Genomic DNA, 10,789 nt, shown 5'->3' with positions numbered 1-10,789 from the left:
TATTGTAAAAAAAAAACAACAAATAATTGTCTTGAACCATCTTTTGGGGTCATGCACTCTTTGTTGACAGTTTGTATAGGTTAAACCATTTAGCAAGTCTCCTAACTTTGTGGCATTGCTTAGTAATTATGATAGTGATGAAGAGTGGGAAATGAGGATAAAGACACAACTAGTATATTCGCAAAAGGTATGTTAAACATTAAATGCTAGTTCTTTTAGGGGTAAAGAAAACAGAGCGGAGGGAAAGAAATGCATAGAAGACATTTAAATCAACGGTTTTAAGTGTAGGCAATAAAGCACTAGCTAATCACCGTTTCTTTTTTTAAATAGTGTTTTAATAAACAGTGTCAACTTTGACGAAACCTCAAAATTTACCAATTAAAACTTTGCATTTCATAACAACGAAGTGTATTTTTCCGCTTTTTAACGTTCAATATATTTCGCTTAAGTTACTGAATTCACGATTTTATAAGAAAAAGTCTATTTATCTATTTCCACTCCCGTCGTATCTATTTATTACACGGTCGATGTCTACCAAAATATTTCAGTAAACGTTTATAATGGCCGCTCCTGTCAGTCTAAAGTCCTGTCAGTTTAGAGCTCTTTGTTAGTAATTCATCTTCCTAAAATATTCAAATAAAGAATAAAATCGTCAGAAAAATAAGAACTATTAAACATGCGTCTAGGAATGTGCTTCAAACAAAGTATATGAGTCGAAATACAAATAATTATGTGTTTGTTTCCTTTGTATTTGATAGGAATCGATTGGTGATTTAAATTCTCAGGTTTTCAAGCTGTGGAGATTTCTAATTAATTTTTTTTTTAATCTTGGTATTTTCAGATATTCAATTCTAACGTTTAAATCTCGATATGTCTGTTGAGCACAAAAATACAAATTTGAAATTTGACTCAGATTTAGCATTAAGTAAGAGGATTGTCCTGTAAAAATTTTAATTGATAAACAACTAATTGTGGAAATATGATGGGATGGCATGTGTCAAAATAAATATAAAAATTCTCAGCAGTATATATAGCAGTTTAGACAATTTTATGGACAAACATATTCAACCTCTATACAAAAACATAACTATATTTTGTGACTGGTTGGTACTGAGAAGGTGAGAAATTCTAAAGTAATGGTGCAGTTGCATTCTTTTTCCGTGATTAGCTCAAGTTGTGTGAATTTCCCCTTTTTATTTATTTTTTATTTTTAAATGTTTGAAAAAAAACACGGATTCAAACTGAGAATTTAGAGACCGATCTAAACCAGCTGGATAATCTATTCTTCTTAAATCTATTCTTCTTAAATGGTTACTGCAATTTTGCAATTACTGCAATGTATTTTGCTTCATATACTTTGTTTCAAGTATATACTTACAAAACCCTTAATTAGAGTTTAAAGATTGTGATCTTTATTTTAATGTGTTAGGATGAACAGAGGTGATTTGTCACATAATGCAGAGCTCTAACTAGATGAAAATAGACAGAAAAGTGCCTATTTCATCTAAAATATAATAAATTAATAATTTTTGCAACTGTCATACTTTATATACTTTATACTATAAAAATCACATAAATAACAATGTTGTAAAAACCTCGCTGCTTCACAAAAAAGACAAACCCAACAACCGAAACAGACAGCCAAAAAAATTAATGATATCAATTTCTTTGCCTCAGTGCTATAGCAAGACTCGAAAACAAATCTTTGACAGTAAAAAGAATTAAATATTTTGCTTTTCAGCCCTGTTGTGACAGCACTATCCTGAAATATCATTTCGACAGCCTAAAGAAGTTAAGATTTAAAATTTCCCCTCCTTGTTATTACGGAATGAAGATTTTTGCGTCCCAATTGGTTTTTGTGGTAAAACGGACAAACTCCCTTGATAAACCTAAATTTGATTAAACAATTTTTGGCAGTAGAAAACGGTGTGGCAGACCACACAAAGTAACTAAAACCTTGTTTCAAGCTTGTTTGCTGAAGGAAACAGTCTTAATAATTAAAAACTGATTTATTAAAAATCAATTACAAAAAAATAACTTTCGTCCCAACCCAAACCAGATCAAGCGGATTCAACCACAAGTCCACCAGTACGTTAGAGGGGGGCCCCGGATCTGCCACTGATTCTAGCAAAAGATTAAAAATTTCACAAACAGCTGCGTGGATTAAACCTAATCACCATCTGCCCCCCTTTTTACGCTAACTGTTAATGACCCTGAATAGCACGATAAAACCTAGCTTAAACATTTGAATAATGAGATATTTTGACACTAAACTATAATTTTAGCATGCTGTCATATGTAGGATTAGTTTCCTGTGACTCGCTAATAAAATACTTACCGTTAAACAATTGAGGGAAAAGGGATATTTTTACATTTAAGTCGAATACTTCCTTTTCGAGGCAAAATGAGAGCTCATTCAATTCGGCTTTGAGGTTTTAAACCAGTAAAATAGTTATGAAAAAAACACGTTATGGTTAAAACAAATGCAGGGAGTTGCGCTGGTTATAATCTCTATTTTCATACATAAAAAAACGCGATTAGATCTAGTTTAAAGAAAACAGCATAGAAAAAGTGCTCGGAAATTAGTAAAATGAAGGCTTTCGAGTAGTATGGTTGTAAGAAACTAATATAGGTATGTACGCAAATCCAAATTATCAAGGTCTAGGAGTGCAATAAGGAAACAAGTGGTTTGAAATTTAAAGGGAGGGCGTTGCTAGTAAAAAACTGATATCGGGGTGTACGCAAATTTAAATTATCAAGGTTTAGGAGAGAAATAAGGAAAAAAGTAGTTTGAAATCAATAAAACTTCTAAGCCTTTTACAAACTATGCTCCTAAGAAATTGGTGTGGGGATATACGCAAATCTGAATAAGCTAGCATTTCTCTGAAAAACTACTTGCATGAAAATTTCATAGATTTGACAGAATAAAGAAGGTGAATGTGTTTAAATATTTAAACGACATTGCATAAAGCTTTTGTATCTATATTATAGCAACAATAAAAGCAGACAAATGTAATTGAGGAAATAAAACTACCTACGATCAGGGGTACTCATTAATTCAACGTTATATCTTAAATACCCCATTTTTTCTTATAATTGCTACATAACTCAACTTCACTTAGCTAGATTATTTGGTTCTATTTTTGGTTAGTTGAATTCATTGGTCTTCATTAAAAAAGTTTCTTTTATCATCGCGGGCAATAAAAACTATAGTTTTCTAGCATCGGTACAGAAGGGTAGGGGTACAATGCGTTAAATTTAAGTGGTTACATGTTGAAAATAAGATGTAGTTTTTCACTACATGAAAAACTAGGGTTTTTAAGGAAAATGTTGACCTTCCTTGTCAAAAGAGGGTGAGGGTATGCGATGTAGGGACTTCAACTCCTAACTCCCATGGCGAGAATGCTGTCCCATCTGTACTCCGTGAGCAAAGCAGGGAGAATGTGGCCACTTCCGCACTACATAGCCATCATGCACCCCATCAAGACCTTTGGTCATCATGTATGCATGCCTTTCGAGATCAAAGGCTCCATAGAAGGTCACGATGCATCACCTTCGGCCCTCTGCATGCAAGCTGTTGGCCTTAATGTAAGTGCAAATTTATTGATATATCTCAAATAGCTTATTTATTCCCAGAAAAAACTTACTGTTTATTCTAACTAATGTATATTCTTGTTAAGGTTAATACTTTAATATTAGGATCTAGCGTAAGGCAAGAACCTGAGATAGTAGGACAATGAGAGAGCCCTTGTTCGATGCCTCTAAGAGAGTAATTTAATGCTGCTGCCCTATCCTAAAAATAATTCTTTCTTTTCAAGTTTTGAATGGTTTTTCGCTAAAAACTAGATTTTTCTGGAAACTATAAAGAATATTGATGCTACCCCACATCTTTGAAAAGTGATGCATTCCCTTTAGTTTACTATAAGACCGCCTCGGTCTTATAGCAAATGGACTTTTCAACCATGCTTTTACCTATTACTGTCTACTGTCACCTCTTTGACAGTGGCGCCATTGGGGGGGGGCAGGGGGGGGGGCATGCCCCCCCCCTTATTTATGGAGGGGCCCAATTTCAACCACGTAATTCTTTGTTTATTCGTCCTTGTTCTACTTTTTCTCTTTTTTTACCGTATTTCTACTGTGAATTATTACTAAATAGCAAATTCAAGATACTCGACGATTATTGCATTTCAAGAAAGTATCCTGTTTTTGCCGTTCTCCCTTATTAATTTATGGTCACCCTTTTGGCAGGGGTTTGTAAAGTCCTTTCTGGGCTCGGAGTACTTCTGTGACATTGAAGTCTCTCCAGTGATTAATGAATCCCATCAGTCGGCACATTTATGTGTAGGCTAACATCTGGAAAAGAGGGTATCCAGACCAGGGTGTCATTCCAGTTTTGTATTTAGTTTCTCGTTACCCTTCATCAAATAAAGAACCGTGAAACAGTGTTGAGTTGTGTTCAAGTTCAAATTGGATTATTGAAACATGAGTTCATCCGGTGCGAGTGGTGCAAAAAAGGAAAATAAAAGCCCAAAGGAAAGAAGAAGAAATAAAGATGCAACGACGATTGGCTTCGTTTTTCAAACCGACTGTAAGTAAATCTACCACATTTTAAATTTTGTTTCGTCGACCAATCTTACTGAACGAACCAGAACAAGAGCTACGAGCTCATATGGCACTTGTTACGAGTAGGCAGTACAACAAAGGAGATGAGCCCGTCACAAACCACACCCGCCACGCCAAAAATGCGGTTCGGAGCTAGAAATAGAATATGCAGTTTCACTCAAGTCGGTGCATTTCTGGCATCGCCTCGGATCATCTGGAGCAGATGACTGTTGTAACTTCCAAGTTTCAGCACAATAAACCTATTCGTTTAATCCCTAGACGTGCAACACGGTTTCCGGTACTTCCTTCCAGCTGCCCCTTTCGCGGCCGAATCTGGCTCGGACACTCTTGAACGGATCATCTAGAGCATCTTGTTTCACCACTATCAAGTTTCACTCGAATCTCAGCATTTTTCAATAAATCCCCCCCCCTCCCCGACCGTGGTCGGATCTGGTTCGGACAGTAAAATATGTCATCTAGGGCATATGCTTACTTTACATTCCAAGTCTCATTTAAATCGCTGCACTCATTTGACCCATATGCGAGCCACACAATTTCCCGGCCCCCTACTGTGGCCGAACACGACTTGAAAAAATAAAAGTCACATCTTTGACATCTCCGGTTCCCGTCCATCAAGTTCGACTGGAATCGGAGCGTACCCTATCCAATCCCTCGACTACAAGTATTTCACGAGTTTCCCGGTGGGCGCCTCCACCCCCCCCACAAATATCGGATCAGATCCAGACTTGAAATGGAACATCTGAGACGATATTTCTTTCCACTTGCCAAGTTTCATTGAAATCCGATCACCCGTTTAAAAGTTATGCATGCCACTAGTTTCCGGATTCCCATCCCTCCACTCCCCCCATGATGGTCGGATCGGGGAAACGACTAATCTCAAGTTAGTCTGTTCGAGTCCCTGATATGCCTGCCAAGTTTCATCGTCCTATTGCATCAGGAAGTACCGACATCGCGTTATTGCCAGAAATCCGGACCCCCCCCCAAGTCCCCCACAGTGCCCCCATAGAGGAGGGGCTCTTCCCCCTCCTCTACACCCCGCTCTTCATGCTAAAGTTTTTCAGCATTTGTAAAAAAGTTACTTACTGTTTTAATAAAACGCCCTTTGTGTTTGAGGAGTCGTTTTTAAAGAATTGGGACAAAATTTAAACTTTAGGATAAAGAGCGCAGTGTTGAGGAGGAGGCAACCCCCCTCGTATATGTAATAATTCTTGTTATTTTTAAGTTTTAATAATGCTCCTTAATTTCATTTGAAAAAACTTGTTTTTCTATTTAATTTCTGATCATTTTTTAAATAAAGCCAGGAAATCTGGCTTCACCTCCACGGAGAAATCCCCCTTGGAAACATCCTCTGAACAATACAATCCTGGTTAAAATTTACTGGGACAATTACCCTTAACACTTCCAAGCATGAAATTGAGCCAGTAAATAGAAAGCAAGATATATAAAGAAATTTTGTATAGGAATTCTGGAAAATTTTTCCAGTACACAATTTCCCCTGAAAAGTTCATCCCCTAGAAAATTCATTTTCCATGGAAAATTCTCCCCGAGCTAAGTCCCCCAGCCAAAAAAATCGTCCTCCCCTTCCCACCCTAGAAATGTATGCATGCTTCCGAATAAGAAATACTATATGTAAACAATGGTCACATTTTTTAACTTGAAGACCTTTTCCCAAGAGCTCTGGGGTTTCATGTTTTCTCCAAAGACATTATTATTAAGCCTTTCAACGATGTTGAACAAAATAACTATCTCAGATTTTTGGTCAGGGGAATTTGGGGAAAAATGGCGTGGGAGGTGGCCTAGTTGCCCTCCAATTTTTTTGGTAACTTAAAAAGGGCACTAGAACTTTGAATGTCCGTTAGAATAAGCCCTCTCCCGATGTCTTGGCCCACTGGTTCGATATGATCACCCCTGGGCAAAAAAAAAAATAAATAAACACGCATCCGTGATCTTTCTTCTAATATGAAGTACAAAATTCCACATTTTTGCAGATAGGAGCTTGGAGCCTCTACAATAGGGTTCTCTTAATACGCTGAATCTGATGGTATGATTTTATTATGATTATATGAGTTCTAAGGGTGTTTCAGCCATTTTTTGAAAATCAGGCACATTTCTCAGGCTTGTAACCTTTGAAGGGTAAGACTAAACTTAACAAAATGTATTTAAAATCAGCATAAAAGTTTAGTTCTTTTGACATATCTATTGGTATCAAATTCCGTTTTTTAGAGTTTCGGTTACTATTGAGCCGGGTCGCTCCTTACTTACAGCTCGTTACCAAGAACTGTTTATAAGATAATGCTCAGACAAATCTTGTTGAGTTTCTTCTTTTGAAGAGGAAAGATAGAACAAAAAGCGACAAAGATAAGAAATTTCAAACCTAATAAGTTTTCGTCCGCATGAATTACTATGGCTAGCTTCAGTTTACCTTGCTTCAAAAAGTGTTTAATCACCCGACAGCAGTACTCGTGCATCATATTTTGTGTTTATTGATTCTAGGTTAAAATATAGAATCAAGGGAATGATAGCTTTGCAAGGTAATCCTACATAAACAAAAAAATAAATAAAGAAGTGTATCACAGAAACCTATAAAACCTATAAAAACCTACAAAACATAAAATTGAATAGCACATTGGACTTAATTGAATGAAATAAAAAAGACATGTTTTTTCAGCTGAATGTAAGAAGGAACATTAAAGCTCAAAACAGATAGCAATTTTTAAGTATATGAAGGGGTTCACCCCCTTGTCAATACTCGCTCTTTACGCTGTTCAAATTTGGTTCCAATTCTTTAAGAATGACTCCTGAATCTCAAAGGCCGTTTGATTAGAATAAATATCTCTTTTGAAAGTACTAAAAAAAAACTTTAGCGTAAAGAGCGAGGTATTGACGAAAGGGTGAACCTTCTCATATGTAATAATTTCTTTTCGTTTTAAGTTTCAATCCTGCTCCTTACTTTGAGTTGAAGAAACTTTTTTTTCATTTAATTTCTTATTCTTTTTTTAATAATGCTTGGAAATCCAGTGCCCCCGTGATCGAAAATTCAGCTCCCCTATGAAAAGTTTCTCTATAGAAAGATCCTCCTACATAACCTCCTCTGCTCGAGCTGCCCCCCCCCCCACCAGAAAAAACTGAAAACGTCTGTATACTTCGCAATTACCTATACTATTTATAAAAAAGGGCAAAGTCCACAAATTGAACACCTTCCCCCAGAGACTTTGGACAATTAAGACATCTTTAAAGACATATTTATTAGATTTTTCAAATATATTAAACAAAATGGCTGTTTCAAAATTTTGATCAGGTGACTTAGGGTAAAAAGAGGGTGGGATGGGGCCTAGTTGCTCTCCAAATTTTTGGTCATTTGAAAAAGAGCACTAGAACTTTTAATTTACCTTTGAATGAGCCCTCTTGCGATATTCTAGGACAACTGGGTCAATACGATCACCCCTGGAAAAAAATAACACGCGTCCTTGATCTTTCTTCTGGCAAAAAAATCCAAAATTCCTCATTTTAGCAGATAGGAGCTTGAAACTCCTGCAGTAAAGTTCAGTGATGCGCTGAATTAAATGGTGAGATTTTTCTTAAGGTTATATTACTTTCAGGGGCGGGGGGGGGTGTTTTTCCCTTTTTTCGGACATAAGACAAATTTTCTCAGGCTCGTAACTTTTGATGGGTAAAACTAAATTTGATACAACTTATATATTTGAAATTAGCGTACAAATCTGATTCTTTTGATGCATCTATAGGTATCAAAATTCCGTGTTTTAGAGTTTCGGTTACTATTGAGCCGCGTCGCTTTTTACTTGAAGTTCGTTACCACGAACTAATTGATTATAGCTTCGTAGTTGCATTGATTATGTTTTTTGTTGTTGCTTGCTCTAAATTTTGTGTTGTTTTCTATGTTAATTATGTACACTGGGACATCACCTTTAATTTGTTTTTAATTAAAACTTGATTACTCTGTAGGATAGTGATGCTGGGACGTCAAGGGACAACCCATCGGCAACCGAAGTTTTACCGACAAACGAGCAGACCCTGGGCGTGAGACACATTTCTGAGGAGACAAACCTGCGCGAACCACAAACGGAGGAAATGGCTTCCAGAACGATCAGTACCGATTTGTCCGTGAACCCGTATGATAACCCCTGCCAACCAGTTTTGACTGACTATCCCGCCACTACCATCGGGAATCGCACACGAAAATTTAACAGCTCCTATTTCTTGGCATACCCATGGCTCGAATATTCGAAAGAACAGGACTCGGTGTTCTGTTTCAATTGCCGACATTTCAGTGGATCCTCGCTAAGATCAGGCGAAAGGTATGGAGCTAGAGCATTCATTGACGTAGGATTTAGAAAGTGGAAAGACATTTCTGAACTGATACGGCAGCACGAAAACAGCGACCGACACAAAGCATGTACCATTTCTTTGACTCAGTTTAAAGCTATTGAGACGGAGGCGGCCGAATCTGTTGCGTCATGCCTCTCCAAAGAACGCGAAAAGGAAATACTAGAGAATAGACAGTACGTAAAAGCTCTACTAAAAACTACAGCATTACTTGGACGGCAAGGTCTTGCGTTTCGTGGCCATGATGAAGGGGAGTCTAGTGCCAATCAAGGGAATTTCGTAGAGACAGTACATCTTTTAACAGAAATCAACCCGGACTCAATGAAAAACTCTCGTAAGGCCTATGGCCATTACATGTCACACGAGTACCAAACGACTACATTGAGGTCATAGGAAATGAAATCAAAAGTTCTATCGCGAAAGAAGTCAGAGAAGCAAAATATTTTGCCGTTCTTGCTGACGAGACAAAAGACCTCTCGAAAAAGGAACAACTCGCGATCTTTGTGCGCTATGTTCATGACCTGAAAATCAAAGAAAGGGCCATAGGTTGCTACCACATGCGCAAGGTTGACGCTGAGAGTTTGGCCGACTTCATTTACAACGAAATAAAGGGTATCGGCCTTGACTGGTCAAAGTGTGTTGGACAGTGCTATGACGGGGCCAGTGTAATGAGCGGACACTTTTCAGGAGTACAGGCCCGTCTCCGGGAAAAAGCACCACAAGCGGTGTACACACACTGTCATTCCCATAGACTTAACCTTGTCATTGGCGATTGTATGCAGAAAATACAAAGAATTTCATCAGTATTTTCAGTTTTGCAAACAGTTTACAGTTTCGTCTCCAACAGCGACACTCGATACAAGTTGTTCGTGAAGCCCAGAAAACTGTCAATGTGCCTGTGCTAACGCTTGAAAGGACAGTAGTGACACGTTGGTCTTACTGGTATAGATCAGTGGCTAAGATCCTAGTTAGATATGACTGCATACTCGCAGTTCTGTCAGTAGTTCAAGAATCTTCTGACAGGGAGGCAGCGGCGGAAGCTACGGGCCTTAAGAACCAGCTAGAGTCGTTTCCCTTCATATTCAGTTTGCATGTCATTCACGAAGTTCTTGCAGTGATAAACCCTCTTTCTTAACAACTACAGGCAGCAGATCTGGTCATCTCAGAAGCTTGCACTTTAATCAGTGCAACAAAGAACGAACTGAGGAAAATGCGTGATGACGAGTATTTTCGTGTCCTATACGGCAAGTCTAAAGAGATGGCCATTAATGTCGGAGCTGATCTGTCGGAAACAAGTGCTCTCTCTTCAGCCATACCTGTTAAATCAAAACGAGTTCAGAAGATATCCGGAAGACTAAGAGACTATTTGACGACAACAACAATTGGAAAGCACAACATAGACTCCGAAAGCACAACAACGGAAGACAAAATGCGGAGAGAGTTCTACGAGGTTTTGGACAGAGTGTTAAATGAGTTTGAAGAGCGTTTTTCTGTCCAGCTGCCAGTGCTAGAAGCCAAACGTTGCCTTAACCCCAAATCCAAAGATTTTATGGACTCAGATTTACTTCTTGTGATCGCGACATACTTCGATCAGGCGGGAATCGATACTATGCAGCTGAAGTGTCAAGCTTTAATAGCTCGTGCATTTGTGTCGCAGCTTCCACAGAAACCGGCAAACGCTTTAGATGTCTTCGAACGCCTCGGAGGATTGAAAGAAGCTTATTCTGAGCTTCTTAAGGTCATCGGGGTAGTCCTCACACTCCCGCTCACAACGTGCTCAAATGAACGTTTTTTCTCTGTGTTGACGTTTGTGAAGGACTAC

General features: G+C 38.1%; 1 protein-coding gene across 1 annotated transcript; it reads left to right on the top strand.

Moving 5' to 3' along the window:
* The first annotated feature begins 4,514 nt into the window (after positions 1–4,514).
* On the top strand, positions 4,515–9,360 carry LOC136043163 (zinc finger MYM-type protein 1-like). Its single transcript, XM_065728093.1, has 2 exons — positions 4,515–4,588; positions 8,587–9,360. Exons 1-2 carry the CDS (start codon positions 4,553–4,555, stop codon positions 9,358–9,360), a joined length of 810 nt encoding a protein of 269 aa, XP_065584165.1. The 5' UTR covers positions 4,515–4,552.
* Positions 9,361–10,789: the final 1,429 nt, after the last annotated feature.

This window comes from Artemia franciscana, unplaced genomic scaffold (genome assembly GCF_032884065.1).
Source record: "Artemia franciscana unplaced genomic scaffold, ASM3288406v1 Scaffold_3363, whole genome shotgun sequence".
NCBI classification, from domain to species: domain Eukaryota; kingdom Metazoa; phylum Arthropoda; class Branchiopoda; order Anostraca; family Artemiidae; genus Artemia; species Artemia franciscana.
This window is presented reverse-complemented; position numbering and strand designations above follow the sequence as displayed.

Coding starts and splice junctions, on each gene's coding strand:
- LOC136043163 (XM_065728093.1), top strand. CDS start 4,553: ATGCAACGACGATTGGCTTCGTTTTTCAAACCGACT. Junction 4,589..8,586: donor CTTCGTTTTTCAAACCGACT/GTAAGTAAATCT, acceptor ATTACTCTGTAG/GATAGTGATGCTGGGACGTC.